Here is a 13,579-nt window from a genome sequence, read left to right on the forward strand (position 1 = left end):
TGTGTGTGTGTGTGTGTGTGTGTGTGTGTGTGTTTTTCCCGTTCACATACATAAATACAAATTAATTCAATTAATGTCAATTAATCTAAACAGAGGGACTGGAGAGTTGGCTCAACAATTAACATTTGCTGCTGCGGGGTGTGGTGGTACATGCCTGTAATCCCAGCACTCAGGGAGACAGAGGCAGGTGGATTGCTGTGACCTCCAGGACAGCCAAGACTACACAGTGAAACCTTGTCTTGAAAAACAAAACAAAACATCACTTGTTGCTCTGCAGAGGACCAGAGTTTGGTGGCCAGCACCTATATGGTGACTCACAGTAACCTATTCACTCCACTTCCATGGGATCTGAGCCCTTCTTCTGACCTCCTCAGACACGGGTATGTACATGCTGTAAACATACATGCAATCAAAACACTCATTCACATAAAATAAAAATAAATAAATCTAGCCGGGCAGTAGTGGTGCACACCTTTAATCCCAGCACTTGGGAGGCAGTGAGAGGCAGATCTCTGTGAGTTCGAGGCCAGCCTGGTCTACAAAGTGAGGCCAGGACAGCCAAGGATACACAGAGAAACTCTGTCTCAAAAAACAAAAACAAAACAAAAAATATTAAATCTAAAAAATTTTTTTGTTTTTTTGTTCTTGTTTTGTTTTAGGTTTTTTGAAACAGGGTCGGATCTATCCTAGGCTCATCTATAGACCAGGCTGGCCTTGAACTCAAAGAGATGTGCTTACCTCTGCCTCCCGAGTGCTGGGATTAAGGGTGTACTCTGCCACTACTCTACCACCACCCTGCTAAAATGTTTTTAATTTGCAAGTAAACAGCTCTGGTCTACAAAGCAAATCCAGGACAGACAGACAGGACTACAAGAGAAACTCTCTCTCAAAAAAAAAGAAAAAAAAAATCTAAAAGTAACAGCCTATGTCATCTCAAACTGCATTTTATATAGCTCCTGCTACCTACAGCAGCAGAAGCAAATGAGGCCTTTTCTAACATATTAGAGCAAGAAAAGAGTTGTGTCATTCTTCTTAGAGAATTTGTGCTCCTAAGTGTCTCACATTCTGCAAGTGATTAAACTTCCAATTTCAGGCTGGAGAGATGGCTCAGCAGTTAAGAGCACTGACTGCTTTTCCAGAGGCCCTGAGTTCAATTCCCAGCAACCACATGGAGGCTCACAACCATCTATAATGTGATCTAACTAATGTGCACTGCATACATAATAAATAAATCTTTTTTTAAAAACTTTCATTTCAGCTGGGCACGGTGGTGCCTGTAATCCCAGCACTCAAAAAGCAGAGGCAGGTGGATTGCTGAGACCTCCAGGGCAGCCAAGACTACACACACAGAAACCCTGTCCCCAAAAACAAAGAACGAAAAGCAAAAAAAGCCTTCCATTTCACCTCTCCAGAAAGAAAACATTCAGTAAGAACTTCTAGTGCTTTTTATAAAAGGATGGTTTGTTTGTTTGAAGACAGGGTGTCACAAACCAGGCGGTGGTGGTGCATGCCTTTATTCCCAGTACTTGGGAGGCAGAGGCAGTTGGATTTCTGTGAGGTCCATGCCAGGCTGGTATACAGAGTGAGTTCCAAGACAGCTAGAGCTGTTACACAGAGAAACTCTGTCTCATGTGAACTCTGGTGCCCCTTTTCTGACCATGTCCCCTGGATGGGGAGGCCTGGTGGCACTCAGAGGAAGGATAGCAAGTTACCAAGAAAAGACTCGATAATCTTAGAGCATACATAGGGGGTGGAAGTCTCCCTCAATCACAGACATAGGGGAGGGGAGAAGGGGGGAAGTGGGAGGGAGGGAAGAATGGGAGGAAACGGGAAGGGCTAACAATCAAGATGTAATATGAATAAATTAATTTAAAAAATAGTAAAAAAAAATAAAATAAATAAATAAAAACAAACAAAAACAAAAAAATCAAGAAGAACAGGAGGAGGAGGGAGGGGGAAGAGGAGGAGGAAGAAGGAGGCTCAGTGGTTAAGAGAACTGTCTGCTCTTTCAAAGGACCCAGGTTCAATTCCCAGCTCCCACATGGCAGCTCACACCTGTCTTTAACTCCAGTTCCAAGGGATCTGATGCTTTCACAACAATGCACATAAAATAAAAGTCAAATTGAAGAAGAAGGAGGAGGAGGAGGAGGAGGAGGAAGAGGAGGAGGAGGAGAAGAAGAAGACAATGATGACAAGACAGGGTGTCACTGTGTAGCTCTGGTAGGCCTGGAACTTTGTCATATAGACCATGCTGGCCTAGAACCCAGAGATCCAACCTCTTCTGTCTTCCTGGTGCTAGGATGCAAGGTGTATACCACCACAACCAGTTAAAGATATTACGTATATGAGTATATGCCCAACTATACGTATGCCTAACATGGGTATGGGAACCAAATCCCTATAGTCTGGAAGAGCAATAAGTACTCTTAACGAAACAGCCTACTCTTCAACACAATCTAGTCTTCTATATACCTAAAAACTGACCATATTTTTTCTGGAAGGTCAATGACATTCCATGAAAGCTCCTTAGTGATAATCTCATATTGGCTTAAAGGATATAAAGCCTGGACAGCCACTATCTGATCAAAGAAACCTGTGGCCCACAGAATAACCTGTAGTTTTGCAAAACAGAAAGTGGTAAGTCTATGAGTCATATGTAGTCTTGTAATCAATTTAATTCTACAAGTTGACTGCAAATCTTGCACCACAGAATTAAGCTGGTAATGGGAAAATGTAATAAATCATTTAAGAATGAGAAATTAAACTATAAGCCGGGTGTGGTGGCGCATGCCTTTAATCCCAGCACTCGGGAGGCAGAGGTAGGCGGATCGATGTGAGTTCGAGGCCAGCCTGGTCTACAAAGTGAGTCCAGGATGGCCAAGGCTACATAGAGAGACCCTGTCTTGAAAAACCAAAAAAAAAAAAACTATAGATATTTTTGTTTTGGTTTTTGGTTTTTGGTTTTGGTTTTTTGGGGTTTTGTTTTGTTTTGTTTTTCGAGACAGGTTTTGTTTCTCTGTGTAGCCTTGGTTATTATGAAATTTTTTATAGACCAGGATAAACTCGAACTCACAGAGATCCGCCTGTCTCTGCCTCCCAAGTGCTAGGATCAAAGGCATGCACCACCACACCCAGCGATACTTTTAAATTTGCATGGAAAGCTGTGTTTATCAACTTAATATATTAATAAGCAATGTAAAATTATGAGACTAAAAACATCATATTCTCAAATATTATTAAGCCAACAGTAAAATACAGTGTAGCCAACTAGAGAACAATCTTCTCAAGAAGAGAGGCTGACAGTCCTAGATCCAGTTTTCAATTAAATTTAAACATTTTAGTGCCTCCTATGAACCAGAAATCGCTAGAGGAAGGTTGGTAGATAGGTAGGTAGATGATTGATTGATTGAGATAGCTAGATAGATATAAATTATTCATACACACACACACACACACACACACACACACACACACACACACATGATCCCTGTATATCTGCTAGCTTAGAAAGTACTAAAAATTAAGAATTAATGCGTGGCTGTGCATACCTACAATTCCTGCTGTGGGAGGCTGAGGAAGAAATATTCAAATACAGGCCAATTCAAACTACATTTTGAGTTCAAGGTCAGCCTGGGATACATAATAGGCCTTATCTTTAAAAAAAAAACAAAAAAGTAAGGTAAAAGAGGAAGGGAGGGAAGGAAGAAGGGAGGGGGAAAAAGGAAAGGAACTGGGCGTGGTGGCACACGCCTTTAATCTCAGCACTGGGGAAGCAGAGGCAGGTGGATCCCTGTGAGTTTGAGGCCAGCCTGGTCTACAAAAGGAGTCCAGGACAGCCAAGGCTACACAGAGAAACCTCCTTTCGAAGAAAAAAGGAAAGGAAGGAAAAGAAAAACATAATTGCTAGAAAGGAAGGAAAAGAAAAGCCATCATAAATATTGCATGCTTGTATTATTCAAAAGCTGTGAACGGTGATGGGTGGGAGACTTTTACATACAATAGTAAAGAACAGTTGTCTAACACTTATTTCAAGTTGGCAGGTAGAAGAAATTTTGTTAGAGAAAGAGTCTTACAAATACAAAGTAACAACTGTTCCAGCTGTACTGCAAGATACCCTTGTAGGACACCACTCACTGTTCCTAGTTTTTCTGTAACAGTAACACTCAAGCTGTCCAATAACAGCAATTGCCCTCTGAAAAGTGATTCAGGGCACAGATCTGACTCAAAAAGAGTTGAAGGCAGTGTCTCAGAAATACTATCCCTACCACCTGATGCTTCAACATTTCCTGTTCACCATTTACAATCTCTGACGTCAACTCTGATGACCTAGCAAATATGGTAGAACACTTAATGAGCTGCCCACTAAAGCCAGGTGTAGTGGTTTTAACAACATTTAATCCTAGCACTCCAGAGGCCAAGTCAGGTAGATCTAGAAGATCCAAAGCCAGCCTGGTCTACACAGTGAGTGGGTTGCAGGCCCACAGTGAAACCCATATCTTTTTTGTTTATTTTTCCAACAGCGTTTCTTTCTCTGTATAGTCTTGGCTGGCCCAGACTCTTAGACCTTACAGCATTTGCCTGCCTCTGCCTCCCAAGTGCTGGGATTAAAGGCGTGCACCACCATGTCCAGCTTTCCTTTGAGTTCTTAAGAATTAATTCAGTCGGGTGTGGTGGCCTTTAATCCCAGCACTTGGGAGGCAGAGACAAGTGGATTTCTGTGAGTTCCAGGCCAATGTGGTCTACAGAGTTGAGTCCAGGACAGCAAAGGCTACACAGAGAAACCCTGTCTCAAAAACAAAAATAAAAAATAAATAAATAACTTTAAAAACCCTTCAGGAAAAATTACTTAATATTAACAGAATTAAACCTCTGATGTATACTGTTTTACCAGGGGGTAACAGCAGTGCCTCAGGTACAAAGATTATGAGCCCTCAAAACAACTAAATGATTAGAGTCTTTACAGTTAAGGAAAAATTTCAGACAAATGTCAATTTCACTGTGAGTTACACTTGACATTTGTATAAAAGGAAATATAATACACACACACACACTTTTAAAATTCTGCCTCAAATGAGTAACAACTTTAGCTCAAAATATTTGCTTTTAGGGAGTTAACATAATTTTAATATAGAGAATGTAAAACCCACGAACTACATACCCTATACCTTTTAAATATGACAAAACAAAACTTCAGCCAGCCAAACTATAAAATACTTGGTATATTTCGTTAATCATTACAAATTCAAACACAAGCCAGGCTTGGTGGCAAACACCTTTGATCCCAGCACTCAGGAGGCAGAGGCAGGTGGATCTCTGTGAGTTCAAGGCCAGCCTGGTCTACAAAGTGAGTTCAGGACAGCCAAGGCTACAAGAGAAACCCTGTCTAGAAAAATCAAAAAGAAAAAAGAAAATTTGAAGCACAATGATTCGCAGTGTATGGTTACCTTTTTCAATCTAAAGATAGATTCAAAATTCTCCTTTGTGTTATAATCAAACCAGTGTCATAAGGCCTTTTTTCTATGTTGACCCTAAGTTAATGATCAATACTTATAATATTAAAACCTTTATTCCCATTACATTAAAAATATTTAACTTTCAAGAGGAGTGGTGGAGTATTTCTTTTATTCCAAGGCTAAGGAGACAGAGGCAGGCAGATCTCTGAGTTCAAGGCCAGTCAAGTGCCAGGCCAGCCAGAGCTACATTAGAGAGACCCTGTCTCAAACAAAGGATATTAACTTTTATTTCTTCAGTGTAAGGTTTATAATTCCACATTATGTATTTACTGCAAACCTAAATCACGTCTGTTACACATCAGTTTCACTTTCAGGGTCTTCACCAAATACAGGTCTTTTCCACACGGATTCCAGTATGGTGTAGAGGTACACAATCAAAACCTCTTTGCTTTCTACTTCACACATTAGTTTCCATTTACATGGTCCAAAAACAATTAAAGGTGCCTGATTTTAAAGAATTTTAACACTGGAAGCCCGTTACCAGTACATTTTACTTCCCTGTAAAGAATTCTGTGTTGCTTTTCAAATCTAAAAGAAAAAGCCTAAGACAGAATTGACCTAAACATTTCCCAAGGTTTTGTTAGTCCATAGTGTCACTTTAATGCTTAATTTCTCAAATGGCCATTTTTATTCATTACTAATAGTGTTAAGAATTAAAATAACAAGGCGGTAGTAACTTCAGCCTACCTTTCTTCCAGTTCAGAGGAGTTTCACTAGCACAGCTGAGTTGCTCTAATACAACTTAGCTCATGTCAATAATGAGGCGCAGTGAATGTGTGCCTGTGCTTTTGCCTGTTCCTTAGCACTGCAAAAATGAGCACGTGTATGTCTACTCTTTCTAAAAGAATTTAAATGCAAAATATAAAACACATACTTATCTCAAATTAGCATATAGTAAGAGATGTAAATGTTGTTGGGGTTTGGCAGGGCGGGGGTTATGTGTTTTGGGTTTTTTGGCATTTTTTTCTTTCCTTCTTTCTTTTTCTTTTTCAATACAGGATTGATCTGTGTAGCCCTGACAGTCCTGGAGCTAGCTCTGTAGACCAATCGGCCTTGAACTCCACCTGCCTCTGCCTCCGGAGTGCTAGGATTAAATGCTCCTTCACGAACCCTCTTTTATGATACAGATATTTTTCAAACAGAAAATGGTCAGGAATCGATGTAAAACTCTAATGGCTTAATTCCGTGTTGCTTTTTGAAGCGGTATTTGTATTAAACCGACCAAGTCCAAAGTTACTGAAAATTACGTTTAAAAACATACCTAGTCCAAATTTGTCAAGGCACTCACAATGGCATTTTACGCAGCACATCACCTTACAATGTAACAGGCAAAATAAACTCTTAACTTTGTATCACAAAAGAACCTAACGTAATAATGTATACATCCTCTATACAGTGTTTCTCTCAAGATTTCTCACAGCTGGCAGGCAGTAAAATATGGAGGCGACTGAAGGCCCTGGAACAGTCAGTAGTAAAAGGATAGCAAAGCCAGAAAAAGCGATACAGTGAGTCAAGATCTTACTGGGTTCCCGAAGCCCAGGCTGCTTGATATGCCTCAGTTAACACTATTTTCACTGCAGTCACCAGACACAACAAATGAATGCACGTAAACCAAAAGAACCAGCCTATCCACAAGCATGCTGCCTTCTTCCTGCAAGTCCCAGCGCACCCTTCTTCCACCAACACTTCAATGAGAATATCATACAATGAAATGAGTAAGCAACACACGCCATTCTGCAACTTTGAAAGACGGTCACCGACCTTCCGCAGCACCCCGAGGAGCCACAGTAGCTGAGCAACTAACTCACTGGCAGGAGAACGGGTTCCTTCATTTTCAAGCCAAGTTGCCGAATAACCACTAGGTAAAGACAACACTTCTTGGCCAATTCATCCACCCGGCACAGTCCTCACGTACGCTCAAAAACAATCAAAAGCCATTCCCTGCCCAGCTGGAGTCGAAGTTACTAGTCGAGCGACGTTTAAAGCTGTCTGCCCGAAACAAAGTGCTCAGGGCCGTCAGCGCCGCGGAACCCGGCCGCCGCGTCCCCGAAACTCCTGCTCGGTCACACCTGGGCCCGTGCGATCCCGAGCGCCGGCTGCGGAGCCCCGCGGTGCGGTTCGGGGCGGTGGGGGATGGGGAGGACAGGCTCGAATGGCTTCCTAATGTATCATTAAGGAGCAAAAGCACCGGTCTGGGAGCGAGAAAAGTTAAAAGAGCCGCGAGATGACAAAGAGCGCCGGCCGCCGCACCGGGACCACCCGGCCGCGGCGTTTGACAGCTCGGTCCCTGGCGCCCGCAGCTTTGTGGCTCCGAGCGGCCGGGCCGGGCAGCGAGCTGGGCGTGCTCGGCGGGGCGTGTGCGGACGCCGGGCTAGGCCCTGGGGAAGCCGCCGGGCGGTTCTCCCAGAAGCGAGGCCGAACTCCAAAGTAAAGTGCGCGGCGCGGCCGGCGGGACCTGCGCGGGCGCCGCCGAACCGGGCCGCGCCTGGGCCGCCCCGCCCCCACCGGGCCGGGGGCCTGACAGCTCCGGGCCGCGCCGCCGCTGGCCGCCCGCCTGGCTCCCTCGCGCTCAACTTACTTCTTTCTGGCTCTCTGGAAAGGGGAAGCGCCATCTTTGCGAGGCCGGCCCCGAGGTCTTTTGTCTGCGGCTGCGGGGCTCGGGGCCGGGGCTCCGGGCTCCTCGGGGGGTGCTGGCGGCGGCGGCTGGTGCTCCGCGCTCCGGTCCTCCTCCGACGACATCCTAGTCACCAGGAAAGACACATGGATCCCGGTCCTCCTCCTGGGGGGCTCCTCCCGCCGCAGCGGCCGCAGCCGCCGCCGCTGCTGCTGCTCGAGTTGCTCCTCCCCGGCTCAGCCTCTCGCATTTCCCGCAGCCCCGGGAGCAGCAGCAGCGGCGGCGGCAGCGGCAGCAACAGCAGGTACCGGGAGAGGCGGCAACATGGAGCTAGCAGGACACGCACTCACACACATCGGCGCGGGCGCGCGCACTCGGCGCGCAGGGGCCGGCGGGGGGCGGCGGGCTGGCGGGCGAGCGGGCGGGGCGGGGCGGGCGGGGCCGGCCGCGCGGGGCGGGGCGCCGCGGCCGAGGCTAGTGCCAGCGGGGCCGGGCCGGAGGGAGGGCGGCGCCGAACGGGGCGGGGCGGGGCGCGACGCGAGGGGCGCGGGCCGGGGGCGGCCGTGGGGGTCTCCGCCCGGCCCCTCCCCCAAGGCCGCCCGCGGCGGGAGGAGAAAGGGCCGCGGAGGGGGGCGGCGGGGCGGCGGGGCGGGGCGGGGCGGGGCGGGGACAGCCACCCCTCCCCCGCGCCGTCAGCCCGTCAGGCCCACGCCGCGGCGAAGTTTTGACAGCTGCTCCAGTTGTTGTGGTGGGTTCCGGGGTGGCGCGAGCACCGGCCCCTCGGTCGCGCGCTGGCGATCGATCGCTCGCCCGCCCGCCCGCGGCGTCCCCTGTGGCTAGCTCTCGCCGGTCCCTATCGCTCCCACACTCGCTGGCTGGCTGGCTGGCTGGCTGGCTGGCTGGCTGGCTGGCTGACTGGCTGCCAGGCGATTACTCCCTCACGCTGGGTGCTCGCCCGCTCGGGATCGCTCCCTCACGCTAGCTTTCGGCCCCGTCGAGCTGGGCTCCCTCACGCTCGCTCACACTCCTGGGGCAAGCACAGGAGGAAGTTTTGCGGCTGTGCGTCCGCCACGCAAACAACACACGCACACGGCGGCGGCTGTCGCGCGAGGCCCGCGCCGGGGTTCCCCCCGGGGCGACCCGCACCACAGACCTCTCAAACTCGCGGCCGGCTCGCCCACACACAGGAGCCTCCCGCCCCCGCCCCCAGCCCCCCCCCCCCCCAGCGCGCCGCTGCCACTCACGGGGCTTGCTCCGCGCATGCGCCGCTCGCCGCCCGGCCGCCGCCGCTGACCTCACCGCCCCTCCCCCGCCCGCTCTGACGCGGCGGCGGCGGCGGCGGCGGCGGCGGCGGCTGCAACTCGGGCTCCGGCGGGCGCTAAGCTGCGGACCGGGTATCCGGGATCAGGGTCCGGCCCGGCCGGGGCGAGGAACGGAGTAAACACTGCGGAGCGTGCACCCGCGTGCGGTGCGCGCACGTGCGTCCGCGAGCCCCCCTCCTCCCTGCGGGCGTGGGCCTCCCCGGGCCTCGCGGAGTCCCACGTAGGCTTTCCCCGGTGCGGCGGGGCCACAGCGGGACGGCGTTAGAGCCTGGCTCCAGCTGTAGTTTCTGTGTTCGACGTCATGTTTTAAACGCTGCGAGCCTTGGGAGGCTACTTGACAAAAAGCCAGGCGGACAGGTTGAGAAGAATAAAACGTCTACATGGACTGGGATGCATCGGCGTGAAGGTTGTGTGTGTACTCAAGAGAAAAAAAAATGGGAATACTGCTAAGCTGTCTCCCATTAAGAAAAAGAAAAAGTGATTCCTTAAAAATGGGAGCCGAATTCGCTAAGACGCCAGGCTGCTCCGCGCTTCCTTTACTCTGTGGGTTGGCGTGTGGGAGTGGGTAATAGTATACATGGGAAAACAGATCTGTGGAGCATTGTGGAAACCTAGGGTAGATTGTCACTCGCTGAGCACTGCTCCGAGCCGGGCATCCCAGCTCACTTTGTGATCACTTCTTTCCATTCTCAGCAACAGTTTCGATGCTGGGCAGAAAGAATTACACCTGTTTCCAGGATGACATTCATTTACCTTCCCTGTCACCCAATAGCCGGCTTAACAGTAAACTGGGCTTAGCATATGGATCAAACCTCGGTGGTCCAGAGCTTTTTCCAGCTGGAAACACAGTTTCTTCTGTCGTGCTCCGCCCCCCACCCCCACCCCCAATGGCTGAAAAAAAGAAATTGAGTCGTTGAGTCCTTCGAATTCCTGCATGGTTTAATCCCTGCTGGCCTTTTTAGCTTTGTTATAAGTACAGTCAAAGGTAACTTGGAAAAGGGGTGAGAGCTGTCCTGATATGGTACGCCAAATTAAAAAGAGAGAAATACAATGTACTGTGGCATTTGATTATTAAATAAAATTATATAAGAGACCCCCCCCCTTTTTTTATGTCTTTCTACACATTTCCCTTTATATGTCTTTTGGAAATAAGAGGTTATAGACAATTAACTTTCTTCATTTATTTACTGTTGTGATAATATATATTGAACCCAGGGCTTTCCACACGCCAAGCAAGCACTCACCCCTGAGTTTCATCCCTAAGTATGAATCTTTTTTAAAAAGATTTTTGAATTTATTATGTATGCATGAGTTTATGTGCACATGTATGTACAGATACCAGTGGAGGCCGGAGGGTGTCCAATCCCATAGAATTGGAGTTACAGGCAATTGTGAACTACCACGTAGGTACCAGAAATCAACTCCAGCCCTCTGCAAAAACAGCAAGTGCTCTCAACTCCTGAGAGCCATCTCTGCAGCCCCGTGACCTGGCTTCTCAGTGTAAGCTTTTCAAATGAACTGTTTACTTTTGGTACTAGAGGAAGAATAGTATTCAATATTATTCCTCTAAAAATTAAAATGATAGCCGGGCGTGGTGGCGCACGCCTTTAATCCCAGCACTCGGGAGGCAGAGGCAGGCAGATCGCTGTGAGTTCGAGGCCAGCCTGGTCTACAAAGCGAGTCCAGGACAGCCAAGGCTACACAGAGAAACCCTGCCTCAAAAAAAGAAAAAAAAACAGCCGGGCGGTGGTGGCGCACGCCTTTAATCCCAGCACTCGGGAGGCAGAGGCAGGTGGACCACTGTGAGTTCGAGGCCAGCCTGGTCTACAAAGTGAGTCCAGGACAGCCAAGGCTACACAGAAAAACCCTGCCTCAAAAAAACCAAAAAAATAAAAATAAAAATAAAAATAAAAAATTAAAATGTTACATTATCGTTGCTATTGTTAAAATAGAGAAATGGGCATGAGGCAGGTGTAGTGCCACATGCCTTTTTCTTTTCTTTTTATTGTTTAGGCTTTTCTTTGTTTGTCTGTTTGGTTTTTGTTTTTTCAAGACAAGGTTTCTCTGTGTAGCCTTGACCAACCATCCTGGACTCACTTTGTATACCAGGCTGGCCTCGAACTCACAGCAATGAGTTCTCTGTCTTCCAAGTGCTGAGATTAAAGGTGTGTGCCACCACCGCCTGGACTGTTTAGGCTTTTGAAGACAGGGTTTCTTTGCAACACACTGTAGCTGTCCTGGACTCACTTTGTAGAGCAGGCTGGCCTCAAACTCATAGATGGGCCTGCCTCTGCCTCCCAAGTGCTGGGATTAAAAGAATGTGCCACCATGTCGGGCTTTTTTTTTTCTTCCAGTTTTTCAAGACAGTGTTTCTCTGTGTAGTCTTGGCTGTCCTGAACTCACTTTGTAGACCAGTCTGGCCTCATAGTCACAGCGATCTACCTGCATTTGCCTCCTGAGTTTTTTTGTTTTTGTTTTTGTTTTTTTGGGGGGGGGGTTCGAGACAGGGTTTCTCTGTGTAGCCTTGACTGTCCTGGACTCACTTTGTAGTCCAGGCTGGCCTCGAACTTTCAGCAATCCGCCTGCCTCTGCCTCCAGAGTGCTGGGATTAAAGGCATGTGCCACCATGCCCGGCTCTGAGTTATTATTTTTAAAAGATAGGGTCTCACTATGAAGTCTTGATTGTCTTAGGCCGATCAAGCTGGCCTCAAACTCACCTCTGCCTCCCAAGTGCTGGGATTAAAGGCACGCACCACTTTTAAAAGACCCTATGTTGTTTTGGTTTGTTTTTTTAAAGACAGTGTCTCAGTATGTAGTCCCAGATGGCCTGAGTCTATATAGATTAGTCCTGGTTTAAACTCACAGAGAAGCCAGGCGTGGTTGTGCACACCTTGCAGAGGAAGGTGGATTGCTGTGAGTTGGAGGCCAGCCTGGTCTACAGAGCAAGTCCAGGACAGCCAAGGCTAACACAAAGAGACCCTGTCTTGAAAAACCAAAACAAAAAACAAAAACAAAAAAACTCACAGAGAACTTCCTATGGTGGGTGCATCAGGAACTGTCTTAAGACGACCAGGAGAAGATTCAGTAGTAAAGTTGCTATGACGACATAAAATATAACCAAGAATGCCGATAAAGGTGCTGTGTTGTGAAAATGGGATGTCTCCCCAAAACTCACGTGTTGAAGACTTGCTCCCCATTTCAATGTTCAAGGATAAGACTTTGGACAAGTGACTGGACCAGCATCTTCTTGGACTCATGCTTGGATGGCGTTATTGGAGGTGATGAAATTTAGTATGGGGGTGTCAGCTGAAGGAAGTAGGTCACTGGGGGCACCATGACCCTCTGAACCCTCACTTTATTCCACCTGCCCTGGAAGTGTTCTTCCTCAGTCCAGGCCCACAGCAAGGAAGCCAGCCATGAACTGACACTTCCGAAATCCAAAGAACAGGTTTTTAAAAGTGTGGCAAAAACTGACTGACTCAGAAGTATCTAAGGAATGTACCAGAAAGGGTTTCCATAGCAGACATGCAAGTTATACCTTTCTGGGACCAGAATGGCAAAACTCCAGAAGGTACCTGAGTCTTCTCCAAGTGAACCATCAGAAAGACAAGAGAGGGGAGCTGGATGTAAGGACACCCACACAACTGTTCTGAATAACTAGGCTAGGTATGATGGTCCACGACTCTAATCCCAGGACTCACAAGGCAGAGGCAGGCAGAGCTCTGTGGATTTGAGGCCAGTCAGGGTTTCATAGTGAGGCCCTGTTGCAGGGGGGAAAAAAAGTCTACATTCTAATAAATATACTTTTTTGTTGTTGTTGTTTTTTGTTTTTTGAGACAGGGTTTCTCTGTGTAGCCTTGGCTGCCCTGGACTCGCTCTGTAGACCAAGCTGGCCTCGAACTCAGAGCGATCCGCCTGCCTCTGCCTCCCAAGTACTGGGATTAAAGGCATGCGCCACTACGCCTGGCTTAAATATACTTTTTTTCAAGACATTCTTACTATATAGTACAGATTGATCTCAAACTCACAGTTCTCTTTCAGACCCTAGGCCCCCATGCATGTGTACTATCATGCCTGTCCTAAAATGCATTTGTAAAGTGTGCACTGTTTTTAAAATACAGCAAATATGA

At 47.8% G+C, this 13,579-nt stretch overlaps 1 protein-coding gene and 1 long non-coding RNA gene across 12 annotated transcripts in view; one reads left to right on the forward strand and one right to left on the reverse strand.

Moving 5' to 3' along the window:
• The window catches only part of KMT2C (lysine methyltransferase 2C), a 216,604-nt gene extending 207,225 nt beyond the window's left edge, over positions 1–9,379 (reverse strand). For 5 of the 11 annotated variants that reach the window (XM_084787769.1, XM_084787768.1, XM_084787760.1 and 2 more), the window contains exon 1: positions 8,091–8,459. In XM_084787769.1, the coding sequence (XP_084643895.1) occupies positions 8,091–8,252 (162 nt within the window). In that variant the 5' untranslated portion in view covers positions 8,253–8,459. Of the gene's footprint in view, positions 1–8,090; positions 8,460–8,479; positions 8,498–9,371 lie in introns of those variants that run through there. The other 6 variants (XM_084787767.1, XM_084787765.1, XM_084787761.1 and 3 more) reach the window with 3 other exon arrangements.
• LOC311600740 lies at positions 42–6,813 on the forward strand. Its single transcript, XR_014780344.1, has 2 exons — positions 42–187; positions 4,424–6,813. It is a non-coding gene; the product is annotated as an uncharacterized lncRNA (long non-coding RNA).
• Positions 9,380–13,579: the final 4,200 nt, after the last annotated feature.

Source organism: Acomys minous, assembly GCF_964271855.1.
Source record: "Acomys minous genome assembly, chromosome: 6".
Taxonomy (NCBI): domain Eukaryota; kingdom Metazoa; phylum Chordata; class Mammalia; order Rodentia; family Muridae; genus Acomys; species Acomys minous.